The 25,746-nt window shown below is 53.4% G+C and overlaps 2 protein-coding genes across 10 annotated transcripts; both read left to right on the top strand.

Annotated features, from left to right (window-relative positions):
* The first annotated feature begins 857 nt into the window (after positions 1-857).
* On the top strand, positions 858-6,670 carry CD19 (CD19 molecule). Of its 8 annotated transcripts, none has more exons than XM_045460669.1 (15): positions 881-1,025; positions 1,267-1,521; positions 1,835-2,038; positions 2,169-2,462; positions 3,475-3,582; positions 3,855-3,903; positions 4,187-4,275; positions 4,672-4,785; positions 4,921-5,025; positions 5,109-5,177; positions 5,287-5,343; positions 5,442-5,498; positions 6,005-6,097; positions 6,197-6,298; positions 6,455-6,670. In XM_045460669.1, the coding sequence occupies exons 1-14, from the start codon at positions 938-940 to the stop codon at positions 6,286-6,288; spliced, it is 1,674 nt and encodes a 557-aa protein (XP_045316625.1). In that variant the 5' UTR covers positions 881-937; the 3' UTR covers positions 6,289-6,298; positions 6,455-6,670. The 8 variants fall into 8 exon arrangements, with proteins under 8 accessions (XP_045316622.1, XP_045316621.1, XP_045316627.1 ...); XM_045460668.1 differs by having other exon boundaries at positions 882-1,025; positions 5,284-5,343; positions 6,470-6,670; XM_045460667.1 differs by having other exon boundaries at positions 886-1,025; positions 5,284-5,343.
* A 7,476-nt stretch (positions 6,671-14,146) lies between these two features.
* Positions 14,147-23,916, top strand: LOC123589762 (nuclear factor of activated T cells 2 interacting protein). Of its 2 annotated transcripts, none has more exons than XM_045462308.1 (8): positions 14,147-14,585; positions 15,249-15,321; positions 17,494-17,611; positions 18,224-18,304; positions 18,395-18,581; positions 19,807-19,951; positions 20,083-20,192; positions 21,812-23,916. In XM_045462308.1, exons 1-8 carry the CDS (start codon positions 14,199-14,201, stop codon positions 21,968-21,970), a joined length of 1,260 nt encoding a protein of 419 aa, XP_045318264.1. In that variant the 5' UTR covers positions 14,147-14,198; the 3' UTR covers positions 21,971-23,916. The 2 variants fall into 2 exon arrangements, with proteins under 2 accessions (XP_045318264.1, XP_045318265.1); XM_045462309.1 differs by having other exon boundaries at positions 14,180-14,210.
* Positions 23,917-25,746: the final 1,830 nt, after the last annotated feature.

The following is a 25,746-nucleotide window of genomic DNA, read 5'->3' on the forward strand; positions in this document are numbered from 1 at the left end:
GGGGCCTCAATTTCCCCATTTCTAAATGGGTTCCTTCCATAGCTGAAGCAGGCAGGGGCTTCCCAAGTTCTTCCCCAGGAAGCAAAGGGGCACTGATCACCAGTCATCTCTCAGGACTGCTGTGCGGGAGCTGCAGTAGCAACCTGGCACCCGCCCTTGGCCGCTGGCTGATGCTGTCTCTCACTAACTGAGGGCCTACTATGCGCCAGGCGAAAAATGCTGCACGCATGCTGTCCTGTTGCCTCTTCACAAACAAGATTTTCATCGTGCTATCACTGTCCCCAGTTTACGGAGAAAGAAACTAAAGCTTAGATGAATGAAGGAACTTAGCCAAGTGGTAGACGGGGAGGATTCAAAGTCAAGTCCGCCAGATCCCAAAGTACGTGTGACGGGCCAGCTGTACAGAGTGGGAAGGAGGCCCAAGGCGTGTCGGCTGAATGAATGAATGGGGTATGTGTGTGAAGGGAAATGATTTAGAGCCTGAGGTTGAAGGGAGGGAGGGGGAGAAGGAGGGAGCCCCTAAACTGGAGCCACTTAATTCAACAAATATTTATTGGGTGCCGGCGATGTGCCAAGACTGTCCCAGGGCACTGTGCATTCAGTGGTGAGCAGGACCAAGTCTCTGCCTTGAGGGCTTATACTCTAGTGGGAGGAACAGAAAGGAATACACAAATAAGCTCATTTCACATGGGGCGAGGTGTCGGGATGAAAATAAAAGTGTGTCAGGGTAGAGACAGGTTTTGTGGGTCCGGAGGGGTGCCAAGGGAAGGGGACTGGAGGCATGACCGCCCCTTCCTCCCCCGGGGGGTGTGGGGGGGAACTGCCTGCCCGCCTGCCCGCCCCCACAGACACTCATGGTTCAGTGCCCCCCAGGCCCCCACCTGCCCCCAGCATCCACCGCGCGGCCAAGCTGGGTGCCCCGGGGAGTCTGGCCGCCATGCCACCTCCTCTTCTCCTCTTCTTCCTCCTCTTCCTCACCCCTGAGGGAGTCAGGCCCCAGAAAACACTGCTGGTGGAGGCTAAAGGTACGTCCAAAGGGTACAGATGGAAGGAGTTGGGGCTGGAAACTTGGGTCTGCTGGGGTGCCCTTGACCAAGTAACTATCCTCTCTGGGCCTTCATTTTATGATCTGTAAAACTCAGAGAGGGGTCGGAAGGACTCTGAGCTCATCCACTTCCAGCTTGTGGGGTCGCTGGGTTATCACCCAGGGCGAGGAATGAAGGGGGCTAAGAGTTCCTCCCTCTCTCTCTCTCTCTCTCTCCTCAGAGGGAGGCAAAGCTGAGCTGCCATGCCTCAAAGGTCCCTCAGATGGTCCCCCTGAGCAGCAGGCCTGGTTTCAGGGGGCTCAGTCAGAGCTGGACCCAGGTTCACAAGGCCTGGGCATCCAGAAGGGGCCCCTGGGCCTCCAGCTCCTCATCTTCAACGTCTCTGACCAGATGGGGGGCTTCTACGTGTGCCAGCTGGGGCCCCCTTCTGAGCAGGCCTGGCAGTCTGGCTGGACAGTCAGCGTGGAGGGCAGCGGTGAGGTCTGGGCTAGGGCAGGGAGGGGTGGATGAGAAGAGGGAGGCCCCACGGATGGAGGATGGTCCGGCAGTGAAGACAGATTTGCAGGGAGGGGTCGGAGGGTCTGCGGGCCAGGCACGCAGCTAGTTTTAGGTGGCTCCTAAAAACTCCTGTGGCTTCGTGACTTCCACCCTGAGCTGTTCCAGATGTCTTTCACTCTTGTCTGTCTCTGAGTTCCATTTCTCTCTCTGGCTCTCTCTGGGTCTTTGTCCCTCTCTGTCTCTCTTCCTCTCCTGGATGTGTCTGTATCTGGTTCTGGGTCTTTTCCCAGGGGAGCTGTTCCGCTGGAATGCTTCATACCTAAATGACCCAGGCTGTGGCCTGGGGAACAGGTCCTCAGAGGGCCCCAAGCCCTCTTCTGGTTACCCCACAAGCTCCCAGCTGTACGTGTGGGCCAAAGGCCACCCTGAGATCTGGGAGACAGACCCTGAATGTGCCTTGCCCAGGGGCAGTCTGAACCAGAGCCTCAACCAAGGTAAGGTGCTGGGGAGATGCCAGTGAGTGGGGGTGCCAGGGAGGCGGGATGGTGATTGGGACCCGGAGGGTTTGCAGGGAGGAGACCCCCAAGGATTACACTTTCCTAGCCTTGGCTCTCCCTGCCCCAGACCTCACCGTGGCCCCTGGCTCCACATTCTGGCTGCCCTGTGAGGTGCCCCCTGCCTCCGTGGCCAGAGGCCCCATCTCCTGGACCCTCGTGCGCCCCAAGAAGCATAACATCTCATTGCTGCACTTAAACCTGAGGGAGGATGCCCCGGTCAGAGAGATGTGGGTCCTAGACACCCTCAGGGGAGGGGCTGTTCTGTTGCTGCCCCAGGCCACCGCTCAAGATGCTGGCACCTATCATTGTTACCATGGCAACATGACCATCGAGATGCAGCTGAAGGTCACTGCCCAGTCAGGTAGAGTTTCTCCCAATTGTGGGGCACCCGTGTGGGGCTACTGGGAAGAACTGGAAGCCAGTCAACCTTGGCGCCCCAACCTGAGAGCTAGTACCAGACTCATCCCAAATCCCAGCTTCCATACTGAACACTGATTCCATCTCCGTCCTCCCTTGTTTCCAAATCACGACTTTTCTGGGTCTTCTCTTCCTACTGGTTGCTCCTTCCCATAAGCTTTGACAGGGTCCTCCTTCCTCCCCAATCCTCACCGTTGGAGCTCTGAGGCCTCTTCTTACACCGTCAGCACCCTCTCGTCCTGGTCTACCCATTCTTCCTGTTTGCCCTCCTCTACTCCCATGGGTCCTGAGGCCACCTTGCCTTAGTGACTCGATTCCGGGCTCCATACCCCTCACACCCAGCCATTTCCTGGAACTGCCATTTGATGTTCCATAGACACTGCAGGCTCAAAAGACACAAAGCCAAACCCCACAACTTCCTGGAGTGTAGTCTTTTGGGTGTCCCTGTGTAAGTGAAGGGCACTACCACCTGCCCACAGGCCAAAGCCAGGAATCTGGGTATCTTTCCTTTTCCTCACCCATCCATCAACCCAGTCACAAGTGCTCTGCCCATTCTGTCCCCCTTAATACAATCCTGTGGTACCCCAACCACAGTTCTCAAACTCAGCCTCAACTTTCACTCCCATCACACTGTGGCTTCCCACCTCTAACCCTGTGAACTTGACTCTGTCCTTTGCTTTGAAAATGACTGTCCTTAACATGCTCCCCTTAATCCTAACATAGAGTCTAACTATAGTCATGGTTTGTTCAATAGATACTGCCCCAGGCCCCATGTCAGGCTCTGGGGCACAGTCTGTGACCTCAGAGGGAGGGAGAAGAGCTCTCCTTGTAGCTTGTGATTTTGAGGACCTGTGTCTTGCTCATGTTCCCAAGATTTACGGTCCTTTGAGGTCCCGAGGCTGGGAGGCAGGATGCCAGCCTGGGGCCCTCGTCTCATACCTGCTTCTCCCTGTCAGTAAGACACTGGCTGCTGGAGGCTGGTGGCTGGAAAGTCCCCGTTGTGCCATTACTTTATCTGATCATCTGCCTGGGTTCCCTGGTGAGCTTTGTTCATCTTCGAAGAGGTGAGTCGTGTCCCCCAGCCCATCTGCCTAACCCACCCCATCTTCCTCAGGACAGCCAACACTGGCCAGTCTGACAACCAACCATCTTTCTCCCCTCGCATACCTTCCCCACAGGCCTCCAGTCCTGTCCCCAACTCCTCTAACCGCCCTCCAAAGTTACCGGGCCCCTTGGATTTTGAAGCCCCATCCCCTCCATGGACCCAAGTGGCCTCCCCGGTGCCCCGCAAAACTTCACCCTGCCTCCTCTGATCACTCCTCTTAACTCCCACCAGCCCTGATCCTCAGGAAGAAAAGAAAGCGAATGACCGATCCCACCAGAAGGTAACGATGCGAGCGCACCCGCAGTCTCCCATTCCTGCACTTTTGCTTTATGCTTTGCGCTTACTGTTTCCTCTGCTCAGCATGTCTTTCCCCCTTCTCTACCGTTGAAATACTGCCCAAGCTTCAAAGCCCAGCTCCAAAGCTACCTCCTCTGTGAAGACCTCCTTGGAGTGATCGCAAACCCCTCAATAGGCTGTGCCAGAACACAGGAGCTAAACACAAGTGGCTACATCTTATCTTCCAAGGGCCTGGCCTCACTGTGCAACTCCTCTTCCTTCGCCAGGTTCTTCAAAGTGACGCCTTCCCCGGGAAGCGGGGCCCAGAATCAGTACGGGAACGTGCTCTCCCTTCCCACGCCCACCTCTGGGACGGGTAGGAGGCACCGCCCGCTCTCTGACTCCAAGCTAGAACCCCACCCATTTTCCCCGGTCACTCCAATCCCCTGAGGGCCCGGCCTTCCCGAGCTCCGAGCGCCGCCTTCAGGAAAAAGCCCGCCCCCGGGCGCGGGGTCCCGCCCAGATTGGAGCCCCGCCCCTAGCGCCGTGGCGGTGCCCCAGGGCTAACAGCCCCGCCCCCAGGACGCGGGCCCCGAGGTCCAGTTCCGAGAGCCGCACCTCCCCGGAGACGTAGGCCACGCCCCCAGCTGGCACAGCCTCCAGTGCCCCGCCGAGCCCGCAGCTTCCTCTCCTTTGCCCAGCCTCGCAGACCCTTAGCCTTGACCGCCCCCATCTCTTTTCTCCCGCTCCGTTACAACGTTCCTCCCGCCAGGACGCGCCCTAAGGTGGGCTGCAGGCCTGGGGGCCGCCGTCCAGTCGTATGGAAACCCGCGCAGCGACGTACAGGAGGTCGGAGCCGCGGGGCCCCGGAGCCCGCCACCAGCAGGTGATTGCGGGGCTGGGCAGGGGTCCCCACGTGGAGCGTGTGGGAGCGGTCTGTGTCAGGAAGAGTGGACCGGGGCCTGGAGGGGGGGGGGGCGGGGGCTGTGACTCGGTTCCCACTTGTGTCCCCAAACCCCAGGCCCAGAAGAAGAGGAAGGAGAAGCCTATGAGGAGCCGGACAGTGAGGAGGGCTCCGAGTTCTACGAGAATGACTCCAACCTCGGGCAGGACCAACTCTCCCAGGGTAAGACTGCGCTCCCCGCGGCTGCCCCACCTTCTCAGCGGCGGGCTCTGGGCCCTCGCTGGACCCGCTTCCTTCTCCACCAGATGGCAGCGGCTATGAGAACCCTGAGGACGACGCCTTGGGTCCCGGGGATGAAGACTCCTTCTCCAGCGGTCAGTTGGGGTCCATGCGGGGCCTCAGCGACTTGGGAGGACCCAGAGGGCTGTGGCGCCCCTACAGGGCAGGAGTGGTCTCTGGAGTTCTCTTTTTTTCCTGCAGCAGCAGAGTCTTATGAGAATGAGGATGAAGAGCTGGCCCAGCCAGTCGCCAGGACAGCAGGTATGTGTGAGGATGGTCAGGGTAATGTAGGTGTGTGTGTGGGGGGGGGGGGGGTGACCTGGAGGCCAGCAGGAATAACTTCCTTCTTCCTTCTCTAGACTTCCTGAGCCCCCATGGGTCTGCCTGGGATCCCAGCAGGGAGGCAACCTCTCTTGGTGAGAAATGGCTAGGGACCCTCCTGCCTTGCCCAGATTGGGTTGACCTGGCCTCAGCGCTGACTCCACACTCAACCTTGACCTTGACTCCGACCCCAGGCCTACTCCTGGTCTTAGATGGACTCCTAACCTTAACCTCCACCCCAATCCTGATCCCCGTATTTACCCCATCCCCAACTGTGAACATCAGCTCTGATCCCAATCCGATTCCAGCCTGGATTTTGACCTCCACCTCACTGCAGCCCCAGCGCCAACGGCAGCTTTGACCCCAGTTGTCTCTACAACCTCCTCGTGACTGTGACTCTGACTTTGACTTCTTCCGGTTGGGTTCTTGACATGGATTATAATCTAAGCCATACCTGACCGTAATCACTCCTTCCTAGTACCCACGGATCAAGCCTTCCACCTTCCTCTGCCTCTCAGATTCCCTCTGTATGTCAGGCCGCACTTCCCTTCCCCAAGCCCCCAGCATGGCGCTAGGCCTCCCAACTCTCCTGCCCACGCAGGGTCCCAGTCCTACGAGGATATGAGAGGGATCCTGTATGCAGCCCCCCAGCTCCGCTCCCTTCGGGCCCAGCCGGGTCCTAATCATGAGGAAGGTGGGTGCTTCTCCTGCTGTCCCTGCTGTCCTCTGAGACTTACCCCCTCCCAGTCTACTCTGTCTCCACCTGTACCTTACTCCTCCCCGTCCTGATCAGATGCAGACTCTTATGAGAACATGGACAATCCCAATGGGCCAGAACCAGCATGGGGAGGAGGGGGCCGCATGGGCGCCTGGAGCACTAGGTGATTCCTTCCAGGTGAGCTGGGAAATGCCCTCTAAGGAAGGGGGAGAAAGTGGGGGAGGAGTAGGGGTGGATGTGGTTCTCGGGGAGGGAGAGGGGAAAGGTTTCCCGAGGCCTGGGGTTCAGGGGAAGGGCTCCTGGAACCTCCTCGTCACCATTTCTTCTACATAGCCTGGGCCTCCTTAGGCCCCCGAGATCCACACTGGATTCTGAAATCTGGGACCCCAAGCAGACAGTGTCGACTTCTGGAGCAGCGTTGACTCGGATGTGTATATCTGTGTGTGTGAGCGCACGTGTGTGTGTGTGTGTGTGTGTGTGTGTGTGTGTGTACCAATGAAACTTTGGCTCCCTTTACTTACTCCAAATAAATTCAGTGACTTCTTCTAATCCTATGACGTAAATGCCCTTGTATGGGAGGGGGAGGGAAGGTGACGATGTGTGTACTCCCCTCTCGAATCCAGCAGAGGACGGAGAGCTGCATCCTGGGTACGATGGGGCCTTTTCCCTCCTGTGATTTGGCCTGCATCTGTTGCCCTCACTTGCCTGCCGCTCTCTTCATCCAGTTGTTTAGCCACCATTCATTCAGCAGCTGGGGGTGCCCAGTGAAGAGAAAGCCATCCAGGAGTTGGCAGTCATCGCTGGCATGTACTGAGCATCTCCTGGGGTGCCCGGGTGGCTCAGTTGGTTAAGCTCAGCGTCATGATCTCATGGTTCCTGAGTTCGAGCCCCGCACTGGGCTCTGAGCTGACAGTTGGAGCCTACTTCAGATCCTGTCTCCCTTTCTCTCTGACCCTCCCCTGACCGCACGCACGCTCTCTCTCTCAAAAATAAATAAACATAAAAAAAAATTTACTGAGCATCTCCTACGTTCCAACACCAGTTAACTATTTAATCTTTAAAAGTATTTTTTTTAATGTTTATTTATTTTTGAGAGAGCGTGTGCACCTGTGCGCACACACGGGCACACAAGTAGGGGAGGGACAGAGAGGGAGACAGAGGAGCCCCGTGCCAGACTGGAGACCCAGTCCCTCTCCTGCTCCAGAAGGTTCAATGTGCTATAGAAGACTGACTAGAGTTTTCAGTACTTACACACTTTATTGCCAGAATTTTGCTTAATGTACCCGTTTTTTCTTCGCAATGCCCTGTTATTTTGAGACCGTCTTCCTTCTTTATCTCTGAACCTTTACAACTTACTTTCTGTGTGTTAACACTATTATTCTGTGCCATGCATTGTGCTAATAAGTGCTTTACAGGTAGCATCTCATTTTATCCTTACAACAATCCTTTGAGGAAGGGACGCTAAAATTATTCTGTTTACACCTGGGAAGCCTGAGTCATGGGGAAATTAAATACTTCCTGCTAACTGACCTTAGGTAACTTACTTAAGTTCAGGGACCCTCAGTTTCCCCGACTGTCTAATAGCATTAGGGAGGGGGCATGGTGTGGTTACCATTATCCGTATAATGGGTTGAATTTCCCCATGGTGATGTCAAGGTCTCTTTGACTTCTTCACGTTTCTCCTGAGCTTCCTGGGCTCCACTGCCTGGGGGCCAGCAGTGACTTTTTCCCTCCACTGTCTGTTGGGTGACTTGCTTCCATTCTGCATCCCAGGGCCCGTGGGTGGATTTTTTTCTGTCTTCTGTGCCCAGCCCTTTCTCAGCTCCTGGTTTTGGGCAAGATACTCAGTTTCCTTTCTCTGCTGTCCCTGGGGTCTCAGCTTGACCTCTGTCCCCTTGTGGGTATGAAAACCCCAATCCTAGGGATCTCGGCGTCCCCGTGGAGTGCTAGACTTCAGCCACCTCTCAGCATTGTGGCTTTGATTTCCTTCTTTATTTCTAGCACCAGGAAGATTGTGTTGCTGTTGAGCTCAGATATCTATTTTAAAAAGAAGAAGAAGGCGTGCCTTGGTGGTTCAGTCACTTGAGCATCTGACTTTGGCTCAGGTCATGATCTCATGGTTCATTAGTTCGAGCCCCAAGTCAGGCTCTGTGCTGACAGCTCAGAGCCGGGAGCCTCCTTCAGATTCTGTGTCTCGCCCTCTCTCTCTGACCCACCCAGCTCACACTCTGTCTTTCTCAAAAATAAACATCTAAAACAATTTTTTTAGGGGCGCCTGGGTGGTTCAGTTGGTTAAGTGGCCAACTTCAGCTCAGGTCATGATTTCGCAGTTCATGAGTTTGAGCCCCACGTTAGGCTCTGTTCTGATAGCTCAGAACGTGGAGCCAGCTTCAGATTCTGTGTCTCCCTCTCTCTGCCCCTCCCCTGCTTGTGCTTTGTCTCTCTCTGTCTCTTAAAAAATGAATAAACATTAAATTTTTTTAATAAATAAATTTTTTTTTAATTTTTTTTCTTTTTTTTTTTTTCAACGTTTATTTATTTTTGGGACAGAGAGAGACAGAGCATGAACGGGGGAGGGGCAGAGAGAGAGGGAGACACAGAATCGGAAACAGGCTCCAGGCTCTGAGCCATCAGCCCAGAGCCCGACGCGGGGCTCGAACTCCCGGACCGCGAGATCGTGACCTGGCTGAAGTCGGACGCTTAACCGACTGCGCCACCCAGGCGCCCCAAATTCTTTTTAATTAAAAAAAAAAAGAAGAGGGGTGCCTGGCTGGCTTAGTTAGTAGAGCACACAGCTCTTGATTACGGGGTTGTAAGTTTGAGCCCCATGTTGCATGTAGAGATTACTTAAAAATAAAATATTTAGGGGTGGCTGCGTGGCTCAGTCGGGTGAGTGTCCGACATCAGCTCAGGTCATGATCTCATGGTTCGTGAGTTCGAGCCCCACACTGGGCTTTGCGCTGATAGGGCAGAGCCTGCTTTGGATTCTCTGTCTCCGTCTCTCTCTGCCCCTTCCCTGCTCATGCTTTCTCAAAAATAAACATAAAAAAAATTAAAAACAGGGGCGCCTGGGTGGCGCAGTCGGTTAAGCGTCCGACTTCAGCCAGGTCACGATCTCGCGGTCCGGGAGTTCGAGCCCCGCGTCGGGCTCTGGGCTGATGGCTCAGAGCCTGGAGCCTGTTTCCCATTCTGTGTCTCCCTCTCTCTCTGCCCCTCCCCCGTTCATGCTCTGTCTCTCTCTGTCCCAAAAATAAATAAATGTTGAAAAAAAAATTAAAAACAAAATCTTAAAAATAAAAGCAAACTTCCTATATCTTGCATAGTATATGTTTGGAGTGTGGAAGGTGGGATATGTACCTCCAGCATTACCTGGGGTTTCCATTTTGGAATAGAGTTTCTGTGGCAAAGAAAAAAATGCAAGAATAAGAAATCCAGATCTAGCTCAGCATTCAAACACCCACCTTACCCTTCAGTCAAAAGAAGCTCTCCAAATCGCCATAATCCCCACCCTTCCCTATTACCTTTCATCCACCTGCTTCAGTCCATTGAACTTTCCTGCCTGTGCCTGAAGCATTCGAGCACGTGACTCCGGGTAAAAACATCCTGCCTTCTCGAGGGCAAATCCATGCCGGGGTCTTCTCTGTGCCCCTGGTACCTAGCCGGAAGATGGCAAAGATCAGGAGCTCCAGAAATAAGTGGGGAAGGAGGAGTGAAGGGACCACGCAGGAAGCCCTGAGATTCAGAGCGCACAGGCTGGAGCCGCTCCTGGGAAGTGTGGACAGAAGTTGGGAAACAGAGGAGTGCCACTTCCAGCCCAGTGCTCCAGAATTAGACCGTCTGCTCTTTTTCCTTTAACTTTTTAAATGTTTATATTATTTATTTTGAGAGAGAGAGAGAGAGAGTGAGCGCAAGCAAGGGAGGGCCAGAGAGAGAATGAATCCCAAGCAGTCTCTGTGCTCAGTGCAGAGCCTTACGCGGGGCTTGAACTCATGAACCTTGAGATCGCGACCTGAGCTGAAATCAATTTCAGATGCTTAACCGGCTTAGCCACCCAGGCACCCCCGGACTCTCTGTTTTTGTTTTAAGTTCATTCATTTATTTAGAGAGAGTGAAATAGAGCAGGGGAGGGGCAGAGAGGGAGCGAGACAGAGAATCCCAAGCAGGCTCTACGCTGTCAGCACAGAGCCTGACGGGAGGCTGGAACTCAGGAACCGTGAGATCATGACCTGAGCCCAAACCAAGAATGGGACGCCCAACAGACTGAGCCACCCAGGCGGCCCCCCTCCTCTTTTTTTAAAGTGTCAGACTATCTGGGTTTGCACCCTAGCTCACCCCTCTCTAGCTGTGTGACTCAAACTCTGTGCTGTGGTTCGGATATCTGTAAAATAGGGGTGATTTTACCCACCTTAGTGTGTCTTAGATGTAAAGCTCACGACGGTGATATAGCAAGCACGCTGAATATTAGTTTATTATGATTCGGCATTTATTAGGAGCCTACCGTGTGCCCGGCACCAGAGGGCACCAAGATCGTTTGCACGGGGGCTTCCTCCGGTGTAGGGCCTTGCCCAGGAGGAAGTCACACTCCAAAGCTTCTCCACATCCACAGGACCCAATTTTTTGGCAGGGGCTGGACCACTTACAGCTCTTGAACAAGGTTTGAGAAGAAGGAGGCTTGAGGGAAGTTCCAGGTCCTCAGGGCTACCCTCTGCCTCCCTAGTTTGCAGTGGCCTCGAGGTGGGGCTCGAGGCTGGCCGAAGGGTTTCTGGTGCAATCTCTGTGCCCTCAGCCTGGCTACCAAGAGTGGCTGAAGATCTCCTGGGACTGCGAGGTCCTTGGAATCCCGTCTCCTGGGTCTGAGGTGCCTTTGTCCCCTGGTAGACAGCACCACCTGCTGGCTGTGTGTTTGTGTCTGTACTGTGTGTGAGGTGTGGCGCGGGTGAGGTGTCAGGGGCCATACGGTTGGAGGTGATGTGGGAGGTGTGGTGTCGCATGATGCCCAGGAGTTGCCAGTAAGGTAGATGTGTGGAGGATATGTAGCTCCCGAGGCGCGCGATGCTGTCGGTGGGTGTGTTGGTGTGAAAAAACAAAAATCTTCTTCCAATGCAGAAACCCCCCACCCAGGTGATAGAGACAGAAAACAGACTTTATTACTGGAAGCATTAAACCAGAATGGTATGTACATTACAGGTGTTAACCTTAAGAATAAAACCGTTGGGGCGCCCGGGGGGCTCCGTCGGGTGAGCGCCCGACTTCGGCTCAGGTCATGATCTCACAGCTCGTGAGTTCGAGCCCCGCGTCAGGCTCTGGGCCGACAGCTCGGAGCCTGGAGCCTGCTTTGGATTCTGTGCCTCCGTCTCTCTCTGCCCCAACCCACTCGCATTCTGTCTCTGTCTCTCTCAAAAATAAGTAAACATTAAAAAAAAATTTTTTTTTTTTAAAGAATAAAACTGTTAAGGGCGCTCATCCGACTCTTGATATTGGCGATGGTCATGATCTCAGGGTCATGGGAGCAAGCCCTGTGTTGGGCTACACACTGAATGTGGAACCTGCTTGTGATTTTCTCTCCCCCACTTCCTCTGTCTCTCACCCCTCCCTCGTGCTCATTCTCTCTCTCGGTCTGAAAAAATAAATTAAAAATGAGAGTAACAGTGTCAGTTATTTTTTCCCAGCAGAAATAGGTTTATTCAGGAATAGCAGAGAAATACCACTTAAGACTTGTAAGCTCTGACAAAATTATACGTAAGGCTGGAGAGGAACCGCTGTTTTATAGAGGAAAAGAGGGGGCCTTGGGAGAATGGCTGTTATAAACAGAGTTCATTGGACTGAACTGGGGGTTCCAAGCATAGGGGCTTCTCATTGGCTGAGTTGTGCCAGTCTCACATTGACCCGGGCTCCTGCTGGGTGAGGAGAAAATCTCCTGCTGGGTAGGCTCTTGCCTCTTGCAAATACAACTTAAGTCTCTTGCTGGTTCTGGAAAAGGCTGTAAGGAGTGGTAGGATATGAGAGCTCCCCACCTCTGGCTTCCCAACTTCATTTTTTTTTTTTTTTTTTTTTTGGTAAGCTCTGATGAGGGATAAAACAGACAATGTTCAACTTTAGCCCGGAAGGCTGATCCAAAGCCTACATAATTCTGATGAGGCTCAAATATGTGCTGGCTGCTATATTCTTTTTTTTTTTTTTTTTTAGTTTATTTATTTTGAGAGAGAGCGTGAGTGAGCACACACGTGACCTGGGAAGGGGCAGAGAGAGAGAGAGAGAGAGAGAGGGAGAGAGAGAATCCTAAGCAGGCTCCACACTGTCAGCGAGTAGCCCCATGCTAGGCTCGAACTCATGAATCGTTAGATTATGACCTGAGCCGAAATCAAGACTTAGAAGCTTAACTGACTGAGCTACCCAGGTGTCCCATGGCTGCTACATTCTTAAAGGGTCTCATGACTGCCTGTACAACCTACCCATAGTTAATATCGAACTGAATGATAAGAGAAATCTTGAGAGGTTTATGAGTAGAAATTCAAAGAAAACATTTATGATCTCATACTTGCATGTCCCCTCCCTCTTGAGCATTAAGCATATAATCACCAGCTTCATACAGCAAAAGTGCAGCTCTTTCTGCCCACGGGTCTTGTCCCCTGCTATAATAAAGCACCTCTTTGCACCCAGAATATCTCAAGAATTCTTTTCTTGACCTGTAGGTTGGTGGCCCCACATCAAGTTCTACGACCAACCGTGGGGCTTGAACTCAGGACATGGAGATGGAGAGTCACGTGCTCTACCCACTAAGCTGGCCAGTTGTCCCCCAACTTCATTTTGAATAAGGTGTTTTTGTTGTTGTTGTTGTTGTTGTTGTTTTCCTTCAGTTTCACACAAGCAATTCTACAGGTAGCCAAGCAGGTACAACCCCTTGTCCTGTTTTCAAGATAAAAATTTCAAAATCCACCGTCTTAGTCCTGTCTAGTTCATCCTAACTTTATTATGGTTTATTGGCTTATATCCAGGGGAGAAACAAGCTTCTCGCCTATTAGTGACCTGAGGTAGTTTAGTGTATCATAGCAAGACCCCCACCAAAGTGAGGCTGTTAATCCCTCTCCCAGGAACTGGGAGATCTGGATCTATCATCTATCGCTAGGAGGTTTGCATTTCAAAAAGATGGCTTTCAGCCCCCGGGAGTCCTGAGTTTTGAGACTTGCAAGAGGCTTATTTAACCACAACAGAGATTTACAATCATTTTAAAAGGACGAAGAAAGAAATTCTGAAACAAACGTGGGAGAGAGGGAAGTCACACCCCTTCTTTTCAACAGGGAGAATCAAGCCTCTCATTTTTCACTTGGATCTGTCCCACCAGGTGTTGTTTTCGAGGCGTGTTGGGCTTAGGTGTGTGCTGTGGGCGGGTGTTGCGCGAGGGCGTGTGTTGTGTTAACACTGCGCGTGAAGCCCGTCTGTGGGGGCAGTCGGGTGTGAGGGAGGGTATGTGTGATATGTGTGATGTGGGAGGTGGTTCAGAGTTGAGTGGCGTTGAAGTGCTGGGCCGGGGGTGTGTACCGGGTGGGTTCTGCACCGAGCAGGGGCGCGTGTGTCGGGGTGGCGATGAGTGGAATGAGCCCACAACGTAGTTGCGGGAAACGATAACGGCGATAATGGAGAGGACTAAAGCCTGATTCCGCGGTTTCTAAAAATTCGGAGGCCGTCTTCCTTCACTTTGTAGTCGGAGGGCTTGAGGACTACAATTCCCAGGATGCCCCGCTCGCTCACCAACCAGGAACACGCGTCGATTTAATGGGCGGGCCTGGAGTGGGCTGGTCAGGAAGAGAGGCAGACGACCAATGGGCGAGCCGGAACGAATCGAAAGCCACGCTGATTGCGCCGAGGCTGATTGGAATCTTTGGCGCCTTGGTTTCAGTGGTGGATGCATGGTGGGCGGATGTAGCGACCAATGAGAAGGCGGGGAGGAGGTGCCAGGGGGTGTGGGCAGGGAGAGGTGTTGACTAGCAGACGGTTTACCCAATGAGGAGCGCAGGTCGCTGAAGGGGGCCGGGCGAGGCGTCTAGAGGCGGTGGACTGTGGTCGGCTGGTGTGTGCCATGGCGGAGCCGGTGAGGAAACGGGGCCGCCGATCCCGGGGCGGCGGTGTCGGCCGGGGGGCTTGCGGGTCCCGGGGCGGCTGGGGCCGGCGTCCTCGCGTCCCTCGGTCTCCAGGCCGGCCCACCCTGGACTCGGTGTTTGTGGACTTGGTCAGCGACAGCGACGAAGATATCCTGGAGGTCGCAACAACGCGCAGCGCTGCGGACTCGGTCGAAGTCCCTCACCCGGAGCCCCCAGTGCCGGCTGCCCCCCGGGACGACAGCGACAGTGACAGCGAAGGGGCGGACGCACCGCCCGCCGGAGCCCCGCGGGCCCCGGTCAGGCGGCGGCGGCGGCTGCTGCTGGATCCGGGGGAGGCACCGGTTGTTCCGGTGTACTCCGGGAAGGTGCAGCGCGGTCCCCGGGAGGGCTAACGCAGAAGGGCTGGGTCTAGGGACTGCTCAGATTAGGCTTCTGGGATTGGTCTTGGGGGACTAAACGGACGCGGGAGTTGGGGCCTTGGAAGCAGAGAGATGCAGGGTTCCTGAGGTTTCTGCAGTTTGGAGAGGTGAAGAGGTTTGGAGTGTGTTAGGAGTTTGGGATTCCCGGGAGCTGGAGTGTCAGAAGCAGAGAGAGGCTAAGGGGCCGGGATCCCTTATGCTTCTGAGAGGGGCTGGCAGGACCTGGGGCTGGGATTTGGGGCATGTTGGGTTTTGAGGTTGGGGCCCATTGCTAAGGATCCAGGAAGCTGGGGTCATGGAAGTTCAGAGAAGACTGGGGACTCCAGGAAGCTGGGTCCCCTGGTGGGAGGGTGAGCTAGGAAGCTGGGATTCCCCAGGATTCCAAGGTAGCAGGATGGCTGGCAACCTAGTAAGAGCGTAAAAGAAAAACTAATGCCTTAGGGAAAGGGCTTGTAGCAGTAAGGGTACTCTAATTTGGATCTTGTGGAAGCTGGGCTTCTAACTCGCCCAGAGAGGACTTGGACTCGAGAGCTGGAGGAGGGGATGAGTCATCCTGTTTCCCTTTCAGTAGAGGGAGGACTTGGGACTGATTCACTTTTGTCTTTATAGGTGAAAAGCAGCCTTCATCTCATCCCAGATCACCTGTCCCTCCTGAAACTCTGTCCTCCAGAAGCTGAGGAAGGTAGGAGCAGACTTCCAGAGAGGAGCCCAGTGCTGGCCTCTCTGAGGAAGCTTCCTGGAGTTTACATCTCTGCGGTTTATTATTATTCTTTTTAATGTTTATTTATTTTTAAGAGGGAGAGAGAGCGTGAGCAGGGGAGGGGCAGAGAGAGAGGGAGACACAGACTCCGAAGCAGGCTCCAGGCTCCGAGCTGTCAGCACAGAGCCCGACGCGGGGCTCGAACTCACAGAACGTGAGATCATGACCTGAGCCGAAGTCGGACGCTTAACCGACTGAGCCACCCACGGACGCCAGAAATTCCCAGGCGCTCCTGCGGTTCATATTTTTCCTGAGGCTCAAGGGAAAGGCATGACTCCTTCAACCTAGCCAGACAAAAGCTTCTGTCCTGAAATGAGATGAGTGTTAACCAGGAGGCACAGAACGGGCTGTCAAACTGCCCTTCCCCCAACCTGATAGGCACAAGAGTGTGCTAATCTCCAGATTTCTAGGCCATCTCCAGAGATTCTGATTTCTGTATTCCTGGGGGCAGGGGAGGAGGAGGGGTTGAGAATCTGTAACATCGTGGTACATCTGCAACAAGTCCCTTGGGAACACTCTGGAGCCAGCGTGGTGTTCTTTGAATCTTATCAGAACTGGTCCTCCCTCAGTGATGTGATGTTTTGCGAACCACCCACAGGCAGTGAATAGGAGTCAAGTTTAATGAGGAAGGGACCCAGTGGGCAAATGCAGACCTTGGGCCAGGCCTTCTGTACCGGGAGCAAGTATGGTAGGGTGATCAACAGCTGATTTAGGAACCAGCTGGCCTGGGTTTGAATCTCAGCTCTACCTTTTAGTAGCTGTGCGCCCTTGTTTTGTCATCAGAAAACGAGGGGTAATAGTGGTCCTACGCCAGAGGATTTGGGTGAGAATTAATTAGAGAGTATACATAAGGAGCCCTCTCTCGGGCTACATGTATGGTCAGGACGGTACCTGGAACGTAGTCGTGCAAAGGTACCTCTGTCCTTGCTGCTTCAAATGTAGGCCCGGGTGCGCCAGGCGTCTCCCGGGAGCTTGGCAGAAATGCAGAATCTCCTGTGTCTACCGGCTGCCACATTTATCGAGGACAGAGCTGCTCAGCCTTGACCTTACTGACATTTGCACTGAGTAATTCTTTGTGGGGACCTGTCCTGTGCATTGCAGGATGTGTAGCAACATTGTGACCTCTGCCCACCAGGGGCCAGCGTCACACACTCCGGCTCCCTCCGCCTCCTCATCATGACAACAAAAATTGTCTCGAGACATTGCCACGTATCCCTGGGGAGGCAAAATTGCCTCTGGTCGAGAACCACCGATCTAGGATGTATTATCACTGCTTTGTTTTTGCAGTGTTTATTTATATGGTTAATGATGATCTTTGGTTAATGGCAAACAAATGAAAAAAGAGCTTCTGTGTTCTAGAATAAACCTCTAGTTTCCTGTTATAAGGAGTTGTAGTTAAAATGAGTGATTAAAAAAAGATACTAAGTATTACGGAGATATGACAAAATGTGGTAATCATGTTCACATGGAAGAAATTTGAGAAACATGGGCTCAGAGGGCCTATACTGCTCCGTACCTCGTTCCCTCCCTGCGCCATGCCGCCTCCTGCCCCATACCTACGTGGTCTGTCTATGCCCATCCAATCCAGTACAGGAAGAAAATAAGAGGAACAGTTAAAAAAAAAAAAATCATCCTTTGCCAGCATGTGGTTTGAAGTTTGTTCTGTCACATACACGGTAGTATGTGCATGTGTCATAAGGAACACGTGTGTATTAAGTAAATAACATATTTCCTAGATCGTGTGTATTTTATATGTGGGCGGCATGTGATCAAAAAAGGAGATTAAGTTAATCATAACTTAGTTGGAGTGGCCCACCTTCCGATCGTCCCCACTTCCGTGCCGGCCCGTGCCTTAGCATGAGGTTCAGACACCTCCGCTCATTGTTTTCTCTGCACCCTATGACTCCTGCCCCTTGAGCACTTTCCCAGCATTATTGTATGCGTGTGTGTGTGTGTGTGTGTGTGTGTGTGTTTCTTGGGACCCCTCAGTCTCCAGCTTTCTCAGGACCTTGTGAAGCCCCTGACTTGCCTCTCCTTGGCCTCTCGCTGCCCTCTCTTAGCCTACCCCTTCCACTTGTCCTCCTTTGTTCCCAGAGGCCGATATGGCAGATTCTAGCAGTCCGCATGCTGAAGATGTCCCGTTTCCAGATTCCCCCTGGAAGAAGAAGCTGAGGAGTAGAGATGCAGAAGAGAAGACAAAGGAGGTGTTTCTGTGAGTGAGGCTGGGGCACTGGGACCCCAGGAGCAGAAGGGGAGCCGGAGGCGTGGGCTGAGGTGGGCAGGATCCTTGGGTGGCTCCTGAAAGGGTAAGGAGAAGGGATGGAGGGAGTCTTGAGGCTCAGGGAGGAATGAAGTTGTTTTTTTGTAAACATTTTTTTAAAGTTTATTTACTTATTTTAAGTAGGGGAGGGGCAGAGAGAGAGAGGGGAACAGAAGATCCGAAGTGGGCTCTGTGCCGACAGCGGACAGCCCTATGGGGGGCTCGAACTCACGAACTGGGAGATCATGACCTGAGTCGAAGTCGGACGCTTAGCCGACTGAGCCACCCAGGCGCCCCAAGGAAAGCAATTTACCTTAAAACTTAGGCATTTTCCTTGCTAATATTTGGGTCCCGTGGGTATAAAAATGATGGCTCAGGTTTTCTCTGACCTTACCTCCCCGTGTCCACAGGATGATGTCACTGGAAGGTGTTCCCTCTTGATAATCCACTTCCCCGTGTTGGTGCCCAGGACCAAGGAGCTACCTCCTTGGTAGCTCAGGAGGAGACACATGGGACTGGGGTCCCTTCCTCTTCCTCCGTCTCAGCCCTTGCTTCTCTTTGTAGGTTTCAAGACACCTCTCCTTTGTCTCCGCCTCCTCCGAGAACCAAAAGCAGGAAGCATACTCGGGCACTCCAGAAGTTAAGGTACCAAGGGCAGGGGGCTCGCCGGGGTAGAGAGGGGCTGTTTGGTGGGTGGCCCACCCTGGCTGACCCACCGTCCTTCCTGCACCCCAGGGAGGTGAACAAACGCCTGCAAGATCTCCGTTCCTGCCTGAGTCCCAAGCAGCACCAGGGCCAAGACCACCAGAACCAAGAGGATGAGGTGGTCCTAGTGGAGGGTCCCACCCTTCCATCGAGCCCCCGGCTCTTCCCACTGAAAATCAGGTGCCGGGCTGATGTGATCAGGTTGCCCATGAGGATGGTAAGTGCCTGAAGGGCCGTGGGAGACGGATCCCCGGAGCTGCCTGTGGGCGAGTGTGGTGTCAGGGCAGAAGGGACCGTGTCTTGCTTTCCCCATCCAGCCAGTCAGCCAGTGCCCTTCCAGGTTCCCCGCCCCCCGCCTCCCCCCCCCCCCCCATGTCTTGGGTTTGCTCTTCCCTTTGTCTCGATTGTCTTTCCCTCACTCTCTCTTCTCCGGCAAACTTCCCACCCACCCTTCAAGGCTCCACTTAAGCCTCCTGAGAAGCTTTGCTTGGTAGCCCCCTCCTCCGTTCCTTCCCTCGGACCCCGTGCTGCCCCTTGGTGCCTGCTTTTTTTTTTTTTTTTTTTTTTTTTTAATTTTTTTTAACGTTTATTTATTTTTGAGACAGAGAAAGACAGAGCATGAATGGGGGAGGGTCAGAGAGAGGGAGACACAGAATCTGAAACAGGCTCCAGGCTCTGAGCTGTCAGCACAGAGCCCGACGCGGGGCTTGAACTCACGGACTGCGAGATCATGACCTGAGCCGAAGTCGGCCGCCCAACCGACTGGGCCACCCAGGCGCCCCTGGTGCCTGCTTTTAAACTGTGTTAGTCACAGATGTCACCCGTTCACTCTGAGCTCCCCCAGCTTCCTGGTGGAAACGACTATTTTTGTAGGGATGAGCCCAATTCCAAAACAAGAGTGACAACAGAAATAACCATTTATTGAGCAGCAGCGACGTGTCAGCAAGCAGCGAAGCCAGGCCTTGCGAACACGCAGCCCATGGCTTTTATCGACAGCGCGTCTTACTTTTTTTGTCCCGTGGACGCAGAATGCTTTTCAGACGTGTGTTCGTTGCCACCCACCTCAATGAGTGATTTCATCCAAAGGACCGGTTGCCTGGCTTCTCTTAAATAGGAAGGAGTAGTTGCACTGGCCTGTGCTCCCACACGGCACCCATCAGCCAGAGCTGGGGACAGCTGGCCTGTTAGAGGGGGCGTATGAGATCCAGTTTGCCGCATTCCCCACCCCTGCCCTTTTCCCTCCTAATCCACGGCTGCTTCGTTTCTTTGTGTTACCTCCCCGAACCCCATATGGACGTGACTTTATTCTGTACTTTGCCAGGTAAATCTATGGGACTCCCAGCTGAGGAGCTCAGCGGGTAGCCAAGGCCAGAAACGTGGGGGGGGAGGGGGGGCGGGGCACGTCAGGAGGTGGCCTCCTTTGCTTCTTGTCCCCTCGCCAGTCGGAGCCCCTACAGAGTGTGGTGGACCACATGGCCACCCATCTCGGGGTGTCCCCAAGCAGGATCCTTTTGCTCTTCGGAGAGACAGAGCTGTCCCCCACTGCCACTCCCAGGACCCTAAAGCTTGGAGTGGCTGACATCATTGGTGAGAGGAAGGCAGGGAGGTGGAGCCTTGAGGAGGCTTTGGCCACAGGGAGGGGATAGAGGAAAAGGCCCAGAGGGGGCCCTGCTTCCAGTCCCCCCTTAAGCCTGGCTTCCCGATCCTGCCTCCCACAGACTGCGTGGTGCTAGCAAGTTCTCCGGAGACCTCAGAGATGTCCCGCCTGCTCCAGCTGCGGGTGCAGGGCAAGGAGAAACACCAGGTGCTGGAAGTCTCGCTGTCTCCGGTGAGTGGGAGAGATGGCCATCCGGGCCCCTCACCCTTTCGTCTGCCGACCGTGTCTCTCTGGTCAGTTACCAGCGGGTGGCTCCCCCCGAGTCCCAAGCAGTTTGGGTTCCTGCCTGTCCTAGAGAGTGGGGAGAGCCCACTGTTCAGCTTTGCTCCCCCTCGTGCTGGGAACCTCTGCTCTAGTCTCCCGACTCCTGCTTAAAATGGAAAGGACCCTTGGACGGTAACCAATGAAACAGAACAACAACGCCAGGCTTCTGAGTGACAGTCCCCATGCTAGAGATAATTAACTTCCCAGTCAGGGTGTTGGTGAACTTCACGGTGACATTGCATGGAAACCACTGTCGTTGCCCTCATTTAACACATAGGGACACGGGTCTAGAGAGGCGGGATAATTTGCAGTGTCTGTTCCTGGGGCTGCTGTAGCAAAACGCCACAAACCGGGTGGCTTAAAACAACCGTATTCTCACACGGTCCTAGAGGCCAGGAGTCGAAGCTGAGTGCTCAGCAGGGGCCGTGCTCTGTCTGAGGCTCCGGGCAGAAACGCTCCTTGCTTCTTCCTGACTCCTGGAGGTGGCCGCCGGTCCTGGGCACTCCTTGGCCTGCAGCTGCGCCCGCCCCCTCCCTCAGTGTCTGCCTCTGTCGTCACGGGGTGTCCTCCCTGTGTGTCTCTGCCTGTGTGTTTTCTTGCAAGGATGCCAGACGCTGGTGCCCACCCTCAGCGAGTGTGCCCTTGACTTCACCTGATTACATCCGCAAAGGCCCTGTTTCCCATCTGGAAATGGGAAATGGTCACATTCACACTTACCAGGGCCCTTGCCCAAGGTCACACATGAGCTGAGTGGGAGAGCCTGGCCTGCAGCTCGGGCCATCCTCACTCTAGGATCTGGGCTGTCTTCTTCACTGCAACAGACGCCTCCATTGGTAGGTGAGGAGCTTGGGGCTTGCAGAACCCACCTGACCCGGAGCCTGCAGCCTAAGCCTTAGCCTCTGTGGCCCGGTCCCCTAGAGAGGGACCCGGCTGTGCTAGCTTCTCTGTCCACTCGCCTTCCCCTCCGTGGGCTCTGACTTGATTTGTCCCCTTGTCCTCTCTGTCCTGAGTCCTCTGTCCATCTCTAGAAGTTCTCAGCCCCTCTTTTCAAATTCTTTTTTTTCTTAAGATTTTTTTTAATCAAACATTTTTAATGTTTATTAATTTTTTATTAATTGTGAGGTTTTTTTGTTTTTTTAATTTTTTTTAATGCTTATTTATTTTTGAGAGAGAGAGAGAGCGAGAGACAGAGCATGAGCAGGAGAGGCAGAGAGAGCGGGAGACACAGAATCCAAAGCAGGCTCCAGGCTCCAGGCTCCAAGCTGTCAGCACAGAGCCTAATGCGGGGCTCGAACTCACAAACCGTGAGACTGTGACCCGAGCCGAAGTCAGACGCTCATCCGACTGAGCCACCCAGGCAACCCGTTAAAGATTTTATTTTTAAGTCACCTCTACACCCAACATGAGGCTCAACCCCATGAGCAAGCGTCACATGTTCTATTGACTGAGCCATCCAGGCACCCCCTCCCCTCCCCTCCACCCCATCTTTTCCAATTCTTACATCCATTTTTTTCTTCTCTGTCCAGGATTCTCCTCTCAAGACCCTCATGTCCCGCTACGAGGAGGCCATGGGACTCTCAGGCCACAAGCTCTCCTTCTTCTTTGATGGGGCAAAGCTTTCAGGCAAGGAGCTGCCCGCTGATCTGGGCATGGAATCTGGGGACCTCATTGAGGTCTGGGGCTGAAACCCCGCGCCCTGTTTTGACGTACGGCCTGGACTTGGGGGAGGACAGCTGCCCCTTTTGGCCCTGTATGGGCTTATCTTTAAGCTGAAGCAAAATCTAGCAGCGAACTTTGACCCCCTCTCCCGTTGACCCTGGTTTCAAGCCGTTAGTTACTTGGTTAGTTGTGTGGTTGTTCTTGCCGTCCTGGGTGGACTGTGGCTCCGCCCACTGGGTATGCTGCGTTCGCAGCCCCCCAGGACACGGGGAAGGTATCCCTCACTCCCACCGAGCCCCCTTTCCTTCCTGGAAATGTTTTTATGCAAATGTTTTTATGCAAGTGCTCCTATTTAGAGCGAGTGGGAATAAACGAGGGGTGGGTGTGGATTCCAGGCCTGGGATGTCTGGGAGCTGGGACCAGCAGTGGCCCCAGGGGGCTAGCAGGTAAAGTTTGAGGCACCTACACGAGTGTGGTTGCCCGGCCTGCAGGAAGATAAATGGTCCAGGCCCCACACGTGCTCACTTAAGCCCAGGCAGACAGGGTCTAGTGGATCCTCAGCTTTGGATGTCTTCCTCACCCCAGGACCCTTTATAGGCACCTTCCTGAGGCACACACGTTGTTTAAGACATAATTGAACACCTCGAGCTCTTTTTGTTTGGATCTCCCGATGCTAGTCCACGAAAGGCTTCTCTGGTTTCACGGCTGTCTCTTCCCTGCTCATGCCAGCCTAAGCACCCATTCGAGTGTGCGGATCGCGCGTCTTTGAATACAAACGCATCCTCGTAAGACGCGCTGATGTGTGTGTTGAATACACTTTTGCCACGTGCAGTAGCGCCGTGCTGTAGATCTCGTGCTGTTTCTTTCCTCACTCAATACGTGGTGCTTGTTCTACGTGGGATTCATCGCTCGAAGGACTCGTTGGTGTTCCTCGGGGGGCCTCGGCTGCACCTTGGCTGCACCTTACACGTTCATGGGTCTCCTTCCGCGCTTGCGTGGCAGGTTCTCCAACATAAGCCCCCAGGATGGGATTACGGGGCGGACGGGTTCATTTCCCTGTGGTTCTACCAAATTTTTCTCACGAATGGCCACGGAGCCTCCCCCTGGAGGGTCCCCGTTTCTCCTCAGCCTCACCGGCTCTTGTTACTGCCCCGCTTTCCAACTTTTGCCAGCCTGTGGGGAGGAAAGTGGTGCCGTGATTCAACGCACATCCATCCGCTCACCGGCACTTCCGGGAATTTCTTCGCACGTGCCCCGCAGCCTTCCGGGCTCCCTTTCTGTGTGCTGCCGTGACGGCTGCCGACGGGCTCGCGGACCCGCGCTCGTGCTTGACCCTTTAGGGGTGTCCTTCACCGAACAGAAATTCTCAGTTTGGATGTTAGGTGCGTGGACTATTTTGTCGTATCATTTGTTGCTTTTTGACTTCTTATTTAAAAGTCGTTTAGATATTTTACATTTTCTGCTCTTGGCTCCTTAGTTTGCCCTTGCACGTTTCGGCCACTAAGTAGGGCTGAGGTCCGGCCATCCCACCCCGCCATGCACGTCGGCTGGCCTCTGTTCTGTGTGGGCAAACATTTGTTCGCATCGGCTGATTCCGGGCTGTACCGGCTGCTGAATATTGAATATTTCTTTTAAACGATTTGCATTCAACTTCGCCTATGAGATCCAGGCTTTATTTTCACCACAGAATGAGCCAGACTTCTCAGCGCTGTCTACTGATAAAGCCATTAATTTGCCACTGATACGTGGTATAATTCTGACGAAAGTATGTCACCTTCTAAAAACCTCTTTTGTTGGAATGTGGCATTCCTTTGACCTTATAATGTGAGAAAAATAGAAGCCTCTGTAACAGTAAAATAATCCACGATATGGCATAACTCATTTTTTTCAGATCTTACTTTGTCCATTAATACGTTTGGACACGTTAAAATTGTGTATTCGGCCTTAACAAAATAAACAGGAGTACATTCACCTCGCGTCTCCTTGAGGGTTTCTGTCTTTGTGACCCCCCCCCCCCAGCCCCTGTGACAGTCCATTAGTTGTCACCTTGCATCCATTGTTACTCCTTCCAGGGTAACAGAGACCCCGGTGTTTAGCAAAGAAAGCACGGAGACTTCAGAGGGAGGACAGCCAGCCTCCGTTGTAGCCAGCTGCCAGTTCAGGCTGGTGGGTGTAAGGGGGAGAGGGGCGCGCCTCGCAGAGCATTTCCCAAAGAGGGCGGCAGGAGCCCCTCTCCTTCGCTGTCTTCCTGCTGCTGGACGTAGAACAGCCCTGCGGACACGAGGCGACCTTGGGGAAAGAAGCCGTGCAGGTGGCACAGGACACGGAGAGACGGAGCCCGGGCCCCAGCCTCTCTGCAGCGTCCTACCAGTCCTCCACTGCTGACCTCTGGGCTTTCCTGGGAGGGGGAGCTACTTCCGTCCTGCCTAAATTACTGCTATTTGAGGACTTCTGTCTCTGGTAACCCAGCCCAGTTCCAGCCCCAGGATGTTGCTATTGCAACATTGTAGTGAGCCTGTTGGGGTCCCTGGCTGAGATTTTTCTCCGGTTTCTCTCCAGGAGTAGAATCACCGGTCCCTGAACGTGTATCCTCCCGCCTGGTCTCTCTTCAGCAGTGCCAGGTTGCTGACCACAGTGACTGGACCGCTTTATAAATCCATTAGCAAGTGCTAGAAGATTCCGGTTTCTTCTTCCCCAGCCCTGAATCTGGGGAGGAGATGGGAAAGACTACTTATTTTAAAAGAATTTGCATTTCTTCTATGTTGAGGGGTTATTCATCCTTTTGATCAAAGGGATTGATCACTTCTCAGGTGGTCATTTTATTTTATTTTAAAATGTTATTTATTTTTATGGATTTTATTTATTATTTTTTAAAATAATTTTTAAAAGTTTATTTATTATTGAGAGAGAGAGAGAGAGAGAGTATAAGCTGGGGAGAAGCAGAGAGAGGGAGACACAGAATCTAAAGCAGGCTCCAGATTCTGAGCTTTCAGCACAGAGCCCGATATGGGGCTCGAACCCACAGACCTTAAGATCATGACCTGAGCCGAAGTCAGACACCTAACCAGTCAGCCACCTAGGTGTCCCTTAAGGATTTTATTTTTAAGCAATCTCTTACACCCAACATGGGTCTCTAACTCACAATCCGGAGATCAAGAGTCACACCCTCCACCAACTGAGCCAAACTGGCACCCCTATTTTCTTTTCTTTTCTTTTTCTTTCTTTTTTTTTTTTTTTTTTTTAAAGATTTTAAGTGATCTCTGCACCCAGTGTGAGGCTTGAACTTACAACCCCAATATCAAGAGTCCCATGCTCTTCCCACTGAGCCAGCCAGGTGGCCTGTCAGGTAGTCTTTCTGAACTCTCCCAAAAAAACCAAAAACAAAGCCAACAAACAGGGGTGCCTGGGTGGCTCAGTAGGTTAAGCTTCTGACTTCGGCTCAGGGCACGACCTTGCAGTTCATGAGTTCAGGCTCCGTGTTGGGCTCTGTGCCGACAGCTCCGAGCCTGGAGCCTGCTTCGGATTCTGTGTGTCCCTCTCTCTCTGTCCCTCCCCTGCCAGTTCACGCTCTGTCTGTCTCTCAAAAATAAACATTAAAAAAAACAAAACAAAAAAAAAAAAAACAACACAATACTCTCCTGATGAAAAACCTTCAAAACTGGGGTGCCTGGGTGGCTTAGTCAGTTAGGCACCCGACTTCGACTCATGAGTTCGAGCCCTGACAGCTCAGGGCTCTGACAGCTCAGAGCCTGGAGCCTGCTTTGGATTTTGTCTCTCTGTCTCTCTGCCCCTCCCCTGCTCA

This window comes from Leopardus geoffroyi, chromosome E3 (assembly GCF_018350155.1).
Source record: "Leopardus geoffroyi isolate Oge1 chromosome E3, O.geoffroyi_Oge1_pat1.0, whole genome shotgun sequence".
Classification (NCBI taxonomy): domain Eukaryota; kingdom Metazoa; phylum Chordata; class Mammalia; order Carnivora; family Felidae; genus Leopardus; species Leopardus geoffroyi.

Coding starts and splice junctions, on each gene's coding strand:
- CD19 (XM_045460665.1), top strand. CDS start 938: ATGCCACCTCCTCTTCTCCTCTTCTTCCTCCTCTTCCTCACCCCTGAG. Junction 3,583..3,854: donor CTTTGTTCATCTTCGAAGAG/GTGAGTCGTGTC, acceptor AACTCCCACCAG/CCCTGATCCTCAGGAAGAAA. Junction 4,786..4,920: donor CCGGAGCCCGCCACCAGCAG/GTGATTGCGGGG, acceptor CCCAAACCCCAG/GCCCAGAAGAAGAGGAAGGA.
- LOC123589762 (XM_045462308.1), top strand. CDS start 14,199: ATGGCGGAGCCGGTGAGGAAACGGGGCCGCCGATCCCGGGGCGGCGGT. Junction 15,322..17,493: donor TCCTCCAGAAGCTGAGGAAG/GTAGGAGCAGAC, acceptor CTTTGTTCCCAG/AGGCCGATATGGCAGATTCT. Junction 20,193..21,811: donor TGGAAGTCTCGCTGTCTCCG/GTGAGTGGGAGA, acceptor TTCTCTGTCCAG/GATTCTCCTCTCAAGACCCT.